The sequence below is a fragment of the Megalobrama amblycephala genome, linkage group LG20 (genome assembly GCF_018812025.1).
Source record: "Megalobrama amblycephala isolate DHTTF-2021 linkage group LG20, ASM1881202v1, whole genome shotgun sequence".
Classification (NCBI taxonomy): domain Eukaryota; kingdom Metazoa; phylum Chordata; class Actinopteri; order Cypriniformes; family Xenocyprididae; genus Megalobrama; species Megalobrama amblycephala.
The window spans coordinates 35,077,721-35,088,625 of NC_063063.1; the positions used below are offsets into that span (position 1 = coordinate 35,077,721).

At 36.9% G+C, this 10,905-nt stretch overlaps 2 protein-coding genes across 4 annotated transcripts in view; both read left to right on the forward strand.

Annotated features, from left to right (window-relative positions):
* ppa1a (inorganic pyrophosphatase 1a) overlaps positions 1 to 1,702 on the forward strand; it is a 28,571-nt gene extending 26,869 nt beyond the window's left edge. For 2 of the 3 annotated variants that reach the window (XM_048171387.1, XM_048171386.1), the window contains one exon: positions 574 to 1,702. In XM_048171387.1, coding sequence (XP_048027344.1) covers positions 574 to 605 — 32 coding nt within the window. In that variant the 3' untranslated portion in view covers positions 606 to 1,702. The remainder of the gene's footprint in view (positions 1 to 573) is intronic. The other variant, XM_048171388.1, reaches the window with a different exon arrangement.
* A 621-nt stretch (positions 1,703 to 2,323) lies between these two features.
* On the forward strand, positions 2,324 to 9,381 carry sar1aa (secretion associated, Ras related GTPase 1Aa). Its single transcript, XM_048171255.1, has 7 exons — positions 2,324 to 2,516; positions 3,017 to 3,086; positions 4,086 to 4,205; positions 4,303 to 4,368; positions 6,078 to 6,181; positions 6,670 to 6,801; positions 8,563 to 9,381. Exons 2-7 carry the CDS (start codon positions 3,029 to 3,031, stop codon positions 8,677 to 8,679), a joined length of 597 nt encoding a protein of 198 aa, XP_048027212.1. The 5' UTR covers positions 2,324 to 2,516; positions 3,017 to 3,028; the 3' UTR covers positions 8,680 to 9,381.
* The last annotated feature ends 1,524 nt before the right edge of the window (positions 9,382 to 10,905 follow it).

The following is a 10,905-nucleotide window of genomic DNA, read 5'->3' on the forward strand; positions in this document are numbered from 1 at the left end:
ACTAGCAGAAAGGCAGCGCTAGAACTGAATGCGGCTTGACGGCAGCTTCACATTCTCTATATCTACCTCCTCGATGGCAATGAAGTTTTTCAGTTCAGCGGAAAAGTCGCTTCTCTTCATAACATTAGGATCACGTCCAACATATGTTGTGATTTTCTGTTTATACCTTTCTAAACCAGCACAGAAAGGACTTTTCTCCATCTTTTCCATTCTAATTTTCACTGCTTGCCCTCCACTGGAATTTCGTGCATCACCAGAACCATGTGATTGAAAACAACCTATTGAAACGGCTTAATCCAGCCTGAACAATGCCGTTTTTTGTCATGATTCGACCGTTTAGAAACAAAATTTATGAGACAGTTGTTGTCAGATTTCATTGGTGATTTAAAATATGAAATTTAATTGAAAGTTTGGCGAACAGCTTTGGGGAATTTGATGTTTCGCCATTCAAAGAGATGCGTTTCTAAGACGGCCGCCGAGTGAAATGACTCTAAGATTCAAGCATTTTTATTTTATTTTAAAATAATAATAATGAATGAATAAATAATTAAATCATGTTTTCTCTCTTTCCAGCTGATCAATGGTTCTATTACAAACAACCATAGAAGATCATCAGCGGCGACAGGAACAATAAATTGTCAGAAAACATTTTATTTCACCACAAACGAATCCATCAATCACGGCTGTCATATTTCTGCAGTATGTTATATTAGTTACTGATCAACACTGTATAGTTTGATTAATAAAGTTGTAGGGCCTGAGAAAGGTCTCGGATGTTAGAAAGTCTGTATGAACATGCAAACTGTGAATCCGAATTAAACAATGTGACTTTATAAACATCTCTGGTGGTCATTATGATAAACTATTTTACTGAAATACATGTTAATATAATGCATCTTTCTCACATCTATTTATATATGGTCATCATGTGTATGTTAAAGGAACATCTAATTGTAGCATATTAGATTAATTTGTATAACTGCATGGCAACACCTGATTCTACAGGTAATTGTTGCTAACATGATGTTATTCTTGACTTCATGCACCATCACCATGGCAACCATCATCAATGAAGCAGCATCTGTTACTCCAAATGTCAAGCAGGTGTGAACTGCTGTTTACAGGAAAACGAACATTTCATTGTCATTAGAGGATGGTGTTAACCATGCATAAAGATTATCTTCCTGCAATTAAGGGAAATTTCCTGTTCTACACAGAAGAAAAAAAACTCATTCTGATTTTAAAGAATTAAATAAAAGCTTTAAACTTTATCGCGTCCCTTTAATTATTTCTCTTAAGCAAGTATTGAAAATTTAATTTTAAGCCTGTCATTACCATCATACAAAATTAAAATCCACTTAAAGATTGATTAAGGCAGAAATGAGAGCTTTATTACAGGATATGTGATTAATGTTTTAACATTTGATATGTAGACTGAATAAGAATTAAAGTAAAATCACCCATTTGTTACACTTTTTTAATACAACATTTAAAATACGTTGAGTAGATTGAGCAGAGTAAGTAATAAGGTGTTGGAATTGATGAGTAAATAGTGGCATCTAGTGGTCAGTAATTGTATGTGCAACAGACCTGCATTGACAGAGGTTGGCGATTGAAAGGGTTAGTACACCCAAAAATGAAAATAATGTCATTAATTACTCATCCTCATGCCGTTCCACACCCGTAAGACCTTCGTTAATCTTCAGAACGCAGATATTTTTGATGAAATCCAATAGCTCAGTAAGGCCTGCATAGCCAGCAATGACCTTTCCTCTCTCAAGATCCATTAATGTACTAAAAACATATTTAAATCAGTTCATGTGAGTACAGTGGTTCAATATTAATATTATAAAGCAACGAGAATATTTTTGGTGCGCCAAAAAAACAAAATAACGACTTATTTAGTGATGGCCGATTTCAAAACACTGCTTCAGGAAGCTTCGGAGCGTTATGAATCAGCGTGTCGAATCATGATTCGGATCGCGTGTCAAACTGACTTTGGTGCTCCGAACCGCTGAATCGACACAAAAGATTCATAACGCTCCGAAGCTTCATGAAGCAGTGTTTTGAAATCGGCCATCACTAAATAAGTCGTTATTTTGTTTTTTTGGCGCACCAAAAATATTCTCGTCGCTTTATAATATTATTATTGAACCACTGTACTCACATGAACTGATTTAAATATGTTTTTAGTACATTAATGGATCTTGAGAGAGGAAATGTCATATATAAATATATATATAAAGTTCTTTAAAATATATATTTATATATATATACTGTTTTTCTCTAAATATTTCTGATTTTCACGGACCCCACTTGCTCTGACCAATGAGATCGCGCATCGATGATGACGTGCGTCAAGGCGGAAGTGGTGTCAGGTTGGCGTGCGCGCTCATGTGAGAGATTCTGCGGGTTACTAGAGACGCTCCGCGGCACGCGCGCTTTAATATAATCGCATCATAAACCGGAGGATTCATCGGCGACACATTGAGGCTGTGACACGCGTCTGATAAACGGTGAGAGATGATAAAAACACACTGAAGCAGAGCGAGAGTTGTACTGGAGCCGGATGAGGCTTTATTCAGGCCCGGGATTAACAGTGTGTGTGTGATCTTACACCTGATGACTTTGTCACTCATATGATGTGTGTGTGTGTGTGTGTGTGTGTGTGTGTGTGTGTGTGTGTGTGTGTGTGTGTGTCTGTGTTTGTGTCGCCTGCTCAAGCTGTCATGAGTGTTATATGATTAAAATCAGGTGAATCAAATGATTTATGTGTAAATACATCACTGGCAGCTGATCTACACTACAGAGTACAGTAAAGATGTTATGGTACTGAATTTCTTTACCATGGTATTTACATGCACGCTGATAAATGTGGAAAAACATGCTAATATTATTATGGTACTTTTTTGTTTAGTGCCCAACATGGTACAAAAAGTAACATAATGTACCATGGTATTCCCATGTTCTTAACATTTTAGTAATATTTTCTGTTTTTGTTTTTTTATTTGGATAGGAAACATCTGCAATGTCATTTATATTTGACTGGATCTACAGAGGGTTTAGTGGAGTGCTGCAGTTTTTAGGTGAGTTCAGATTATAAACGCTTGAGTTTGTGTCTCTTCTGCTCATCTAGATATCGGTCACATGACTATTTAAAGAATTATTTCACTTCAGAATTAAAATTTCCTGATAATTTGCTCACCCCCATGTCATCCAAGATGTTCATGTCTTTCATTCTTCAGTTGGAAAGAAATGAAGGTTTTTGAGGAAAACATTCCAGGATTTTTCTCCATATAGTGGACTTCACTGGCGTTCAACGGGTTGAAGGTCCAAATGTCAGTTTCAGTGCAGCTTCAAAGAGCTCTACATGATCCCAGACGAGGAATAAGAGTCTTATCTAGAGAAACCATCGGCCATTTTCTAAAAAAAAAAAAAAATGATACACTTTTTAACCACAAATGCTCATCTTGCACTGCTCTGCGATGCGCCACGCATGACGTAATCATGTTGGAAAGGTCATGGAAATACCGATTCAGCGTCTACAAAGCAAACGTGCAAAGACTAAGTCAAACAGCCTTTACAAAAAAAGGTAAAACAAAGATGTTGGACAAAATGCGGTACTTCTGCCTACGCATGACCTTTCCAACATGATTACGTAATGCGTGGCGCATCACAGAGCAGTGCAAGATGAGCATTTGTGGTTAAAAGTACATAATTTTTATTTATTTTAGAAAATGGCCGATGGTTTCTCTAGATAAGACTCTTATTCCTCGTCTGGGATCATGTAGAGCTCTTTGAAGCTGCACTGAAACTGATATTTGGACCTTCAACCCATTGAACCCCAGTGAAGTCCACTATATGGAGAAAAATCCTGGAATGTTTTTCTTAAAAATCTTAATTTCTTTCCGACTGAAGAAAGAAAAACAAACATCTTGGAAGACATGGGGGTGAGTAAATTATCAGGAAATTTTAATTCTGATCTAATCCTTTAACTCCTGCCTGCATATGTTTTTGGCAGTAATATTTAATAGAGCAATATGTATAGTTTGATATATGTTAACGTAGTCTTTGTTTTTTTGCAGGTTTGTATAAGAAGTCTGGGAAGCTGGTTTTTCTCGGGCTGGACAATGCTGGAAAAACGACTCTACTGCACATGCTCAAAGACGACAGATTAGGACAACATGTGCCCACATTACACCCCAGTAAGACCGAATCACTACAATAGAACTGTGAAATTAATAATTCCCATCAGGCATCGCTCACGGTTGATGACCTGATCCTGTTTGTGTTTTATGTCAGCGTCAGAGGAGCTGACCATCGCAGGAATGACGTTCACTACGTTCGATCTGGGTGGTCATGTACAAGGTCAGAATTATAAATCAATATCAATCTGATCATTTGGTTTAATTCAATTAACACAAAGGAGAAGATTAAAAATATTAAACTCAGATGCACGTTTATGTAACAACACGCATACATTGTGATGCTCTTGTGAACGTGCATTGGAGAATAATATTTGTAAAGTTATTTTTTTAATAAAGACTGAATTAGCTTGAGTGATGATGGTGTAGTTTCGCTTTTAAGTTTAGCTTTTTATTTCTGGAGATTCTTTTTAGGCTTCAAAATTCAAGAAGTTGTGTTTTTTGTGAAAATTATATTGATGGACAAAATCTGCAAGTATAAACTTTTGTTGATGTTTTGCAATAGTTCAAAAGTCTATGGAAATATAGCTGCGAGGAGCAATTATTGTGGTTCATGCACTTTAAGGCTTTTCAGCACATGCGTAAAAAGGTATAATGTTTTAATTAGCAAGCCTGTAACCATCTCGATCATAGATGGAAAAGACCATTTACAGCCAATACAGGCAAATTACCATTGGAAATATATGGTTTTTAAAGCTTTGTAACAGTTATCGAGGTTGAGCCAGAAACCTAGGACTAGTTCACCAAAGTTGGCTTTTGAAATAATCTCCAATATTTAATGAACGATTCGATGGACAGCAGCGGTCCTGGAGTCAAAGTTGCTCAGAATGAGGAGTTCTACCATGTGGTATGAATGTCGTGGACGTGTGCGAAAAATTGCGCGATACACAATCCTTTAAGCACGTGGAAAAACATGATTTCTTTCGAATTTCTCACAGGGCTCCAGAGCCGTGAGTCAAACAGGCCCAGCGAGTTTCATTCGGATCGGCCTCCGTTAATATTGTCTGATAGTCATGGTCATGGTACAATCATGGTACCTTGGACAAAGACACTGCATGCCAATTTTCAAGTGAATCCGACTAAAGGTTAAGTAGTTATAGCCATTTTCATGTTTTTTTCCTGTTATAGCGCCACCAAGTGGCCAGTCACCGCATCCTTTTTGATGCAACCTCCGAATGAGCTCTAACATAGGTGTACCAAATTTGGTGAAAATATCTCATTCCTTTCACGATTTATAGCCATTTTAGTAAAAGTGGCTCCGCCCACTTCAAACGTTTTGTCAGCCCTTAGGGGCCGTGAATTGAAATTTCAGCTTTTTTTGGGATATTTATTGAAAATCAGACTCCGGAGAATCTTGCTGCACTGGTTTGGTTCTGATCGGGCCAAAAACTTAGTACTTACAGTTTAGGAGTTATGAGCCATTTCGTACTTTTGACCACTGTAATGCCCCCGTCAGGCCGATTGGGGCGAGCCTTGGTGACGTACTGGTACTACCAGCTCTCAAAGTTTCAAGTCTCTATGACTTATGGTTTGGTCTGCCCGATCTATTTTAGAGCAGAATGCTGATCCTTGGAAATTTTAAGAATTACAATAGGGTTTCAGATCTACATGCTTGAACCCCTTAAAACCATATTGGGTTTTTGTTGAGGGAACCAGTTTGATTCTAACTTCCGTGTTGGTCTACAAAAATACGTCATCATTGCAGTGCTCTTTAGTGCGTTCAAGTCCTTCTGGGAAGATTGTATTTACGAGGTGGGAAGTAGTGTTTACAACGACAGTTACGAAAGAAAATACGATCTTTCCGACATGACTTGAATGCACCAAATGTGAATTCTGGAGCTTGACCGCTGCGCTCACTCTTTTCATCTCCAGCACGGCGAGTGTGGAGGAACTACCTGCCTGCCGTCAACGCCGTGGTCTTCCTTGTGGATTGTGCCGATCACGAGCGTCTCGCAGAATCTAAGGTGGAACTTGACGTAAGCCGCGAAATGCCCATTATATTCTCCGCTTCTATCACATACTCAAGCCAAACCAACTTGGAAACGCATGAATAGATTTTCTTTGCATTGCACTTTTTCATATCAATTTCATAAATCAGTTAAACAATTGAAAATGACTGAAGGTGCACTCTTCAAAACAAGCCTTGTACTATATAATAAGGAATAAGTGTTTCAACATACTGTTGGTTTCACTTTTAACAAAAAAGAGCAGAAAGAAGCGATAAAAGCATTGCTTATGCACGTTGTAGTCTTTAAAAAAAAAACATGATTTTCTCAGCTTTTTCTTTATTTTGATATATTGCATGTTCAGATATTCATTGAAGGGAAAGAGTTAAAATTCCACGTTGTGCCGTTGTGAATGTCGAATAACTTAACTGCACTAGAATTCGCTACTTCAGCTGATGGCGTGGCAGACGTGCCTCTCAGTAACTGCGTTTTTTTGAGGTGAATCTCTGTGTTTTCAGGCTCTGCTGTCGGACGAGACAATCTCCAGCGTGCCGGTGCTGGTGTTGGGTAATAAGATCGACCGACCCGAGGCCGTGAGTGAAATGAGACTACGAGAGGTTTTCGCTCTGGAAGGACAGACCACTGGGAAGGTCAGTGCCAAGCAATTACAGACAAATAACACTAATGTAAGGTAACATGTAGGGCTGGGTTGAAAATATTGATTTCTTGATTTGATTCTCATTTTGATGAGCTCTTAAAAACCAAGTATCAATCTCTGCCAGGTGCTTCAGAGATGTTGAAGGAGGGAATCTGCCTCTCTCTCTTCTCTCCTAAACTGCCCACAGTAGTTCAATAATATCAGGTGATTAAACTGACCAGGGCAGATGATGTTATGATCATGCCCATTGTTGGGGAAAGTATGTTTTTTTTTAATAACAACAAAAGTTCTATTTTTGGTAAATACTAAGGCCCTTTCACACCAAAAGTGAAATGAATAAGTCTCAGGCTGAAGGAAGTGCATATTTACACGTGCACAGTAGAGGGCGCAGCTCAAACAAATCTTTCAGATGTACTGCCATTCTGGATTAAAGAAGAATAGGATATAGGAGAAGGAAGTTCAACACTCTTATTTCTAATAAGCGACCCCAAATAACATGATATTCAGCCCCTGGAATTTGAATTTTATCAGGTGAACCCCGCCAAAAATGTCAATTTTTACTAGTTACTTGAAAAAGTAATCTGATTATGTAACTTGTAATGCATTATTTTACTAGTTACTTAAAGTAATCTGATTACGTAATTTAAGTTACTTGTAATGTGTTACTTTACTAGTTAAAGTAATCGGACTATGTAACTCGAGTTACTTGTAATGTGTTACTTTACTAGTCACTTGAAAAAGTAATCTGATTACGTAACTTGTAATGTGTTATTTTACTAGTTACTTGAAAAAGTAATCTGATTACGTAACATGTAATGCATTATTTTACTAGTTACTTGAAAGTAATCTGATCACATAACTTGTAATGCGTTTTTTTACTAGTTACTTGAAAGTTATCTGATTACGTAATTCAAGTTACTTGTAATGTGTTACTTTACTAGTTACTTAAAGTAATTGGAATATGTAACTCGAGTTACTTGTAATGCATTATTTTATTAGTGACTTGAAAAAGTAATCTGATTACGTAATTCAAGTTACTTGTAATGTGTTACTTTACTAGTTACTTAATAAAGTAATTGGAATATGTAACTCGAGTTACTTGTAATGCATTACTGTACTAGTTACTTGAAAAAGTAATCTGATTACGTAATTTGTAATGCATTATTTTACTAGTTACTTAAAGTAATCTGATTAAGCAATTCAAGTTTCTTGTAATGTGTTACTTTACTAGTTACAGTAATCAGATTATGTAACTTGAGTTACTTGTAATGCGTTACTTTACTAGTCACTTGAAAAAGTAATCTGATTATGTAACATGTAATGCATTATTTTACTAGTTACTTGAAAAAGTAATCTGATTACGTAACTTGTAATGCGTTATATTACTAGTTACTTGAAAAAGTAATCTGATTACGTAACTTGTAATGCATCATTTTACTAGTTACTTAAAGTAATCTGATTATGTAATTCAAGTTACTTGTAATGTGTTACTTTACTAGTTACTTAAAGTAATTTGATTACGTAGATCTAGAGATACACCCGGTCAGAGTTGGGGCTGTTCTTTTTGGAACTGTTTTTCACTGTAGCTACTCAAATGAAATTAACTCCTATAATAATGGGTGTTTACATTATTTTGTCCAAACCCTGAATCAATATTGAATCTGCTTGAGTCCAATGTGAATCGAACTATGCAATTTGTGTCAATGCCCAGTCTTAGTAATGTAGCTTCACATTTTGCATGCTGTGTTTACAGGGCAGCGTGTCGCTGAAGGAGCTGAGCGTGCGGCCGCTGGAGGTTTTCATGTGCAGTGTTTTGAAGAAGCAGGGCTACGGGGAAGGTTTCCGATGGCTCTCGCAGTACATCGACTGATTTCAGACACCATTACATCCGTTCTGTCCTGATCTTAGTCCTGCTCTGTGATTATCAGCAATAAGAGGTGTTGATTTGACCATTTTATTGTGTTTTAGTGGATATTACTGATTGGTTTTGTCATTTTAGTCTCAATTCTGCATGTTAAAGATGGAGGGTGTCATTTCTGCAGCTTACACACTGCAGCTTTAAATGCAGAAGAACATGCTGTCACTTTATTAAAGCCTGCGAATGTGGATGCAAAGTGGAATCAAGCCATTCGTTTTTAAACGATGATCAAAGTACAAGCACATGTGATATTTCAGTTCCTGCCGCTTTTGCTTAAGTTTTTAAACTTCGAGTCGCACTGATACACTTGAGTGTTGTAGTATTATTTGGCGTACTCTCATCTATAGATGTTGTAAAAAGCTGATCTGTGGTTTGAGATGTATAGTATGTTGTAATATATTCTACTGTACAGTGTTTGTGTAGATAATGTTCATATAGTGTATGTCATCAGATGCCGTTAGTGTTTGTTGATCATCAGATGAAGGTCTGATAGGAGAACGCCTATGGCAGAGACACGTGATAATTTTTTTTGCAAATTTGTAAATATTGTATAATGGAGTATAAATGTGTTTTTATTGTTCATAGCCTTGACTTGAGTGTACAGGAATCCATCCTAACAGACTGTAAACATCTATAAACTATTAATATTTTGAAGAATGTTTCTGCAGTCATTCAAGATCTTGATTTTCAGTTGCAGATTGTTAGTAATCCTCAAACCTCTGAAACTGATAATTCACTCAGTATCTTTTGCACGAAACAAATCTGTCACTTACTCACCCTCATGCTGTCCAAACCTGTACCGGACTTACTTTCTTCTGTGAAACACAAACAAGATGATTTTTTCAGTACAATGAAAATGACCTGGGCTGTCTCAGAGTAAAAAAAAAAATTTAAAAAATCACGACTACAAATTAAAATGCATGATCATACAACCAAGTGTTCAAATATTTCCCAAAAAAGGGGGAAAACTTACTTAATCATTCATGCAATCAATCTTTCAACTTGCTAGTTTAAATGAACCACGATGCAATTAAAGCAAGAACAAGGCTATGTAAGAATTTTCATGTATTAATTGCTTTTTATATTGCCAATATGTGCTTGTAAAGAAACTTAAAAAAAACGAGACTTTCCCCAACTTCCTAGGTTATCTCTGAAAGCCTGTAGACTGATTTTTATGTGAAGGAATCGGGACGTTTTTGCCGGGAAAATCAAAAGGATGTGACGTTAACGTGCGCTCCAGATAACCTATCTTCCGTTCAATGTTCGTTAAAAGTATCGCTGCAAAGGTATTTCCAATTTATTTTTACTTCTAAGCGAAGAACGAAGAACTTCAGCTTGAGTATATCGCGGCCTTGAATCACGTTCAGTCTTTTGTACATAACGAGCATGAGCTGGCTGTAGTTCACTTAACGGCCACCGGTGTCGCTAATAAGTTTATGAATTCTACATAAAGTCCCTTTTAAAGGGTTAGTTCACTCAAAAATGAAAATTCTGTCATTAATTACTCACCCTCATGTCGTTCCAAACCTGTAAGACCTTCGTTAATCTTTGGAACGCAAATTAAGATATTTTTGTTGAAATCCGTTGGCTCCGTGAGGCCTGCATAGCCAGCAATAACATTTCCTCTCTCAAGATCCATTAATGTACTAAAAACATATTTAAATCAGTTCATGTGAGTACAGTGGTTCAATATTAATATTATAAAGCAACAAGAATATTTTTCATGAAGCTTCAGAGCGTTATGAATTAGCGTGTCGAATCAGCGGTTGGGATCGCCAAAGTCACGTGATTTCAGCAGTTTGGCGGTTTGACATGCGATCCGAACCGCTGATTCGACACAAAAGATTCATAACGCTCCGAAGCTTCCTGAAGCACTGTTTTGAAATCGGCCATCACTAAATAAGTCGTTATTTTGTTTTTTTGCCGCACCAAAAATATTCTCGTTGCTTTATAATATTAATATTGAACCACTGTACTCACATGAACTGATTTAAATATGTTTTTAGTACATTAATGGATCTTGAGAGAGGAAATGTCATTGCTGGCTATGCAGGCCTCTCTGAGCCATCGGATTTCAACAAAAATATCTTAATTTGCGTTCTGAAGATTAACGAAGGTCTTACGGGTGTGGAACGGCATGAGGGTGAGTCATTTATGACATTATTTTCATCTTTAGGT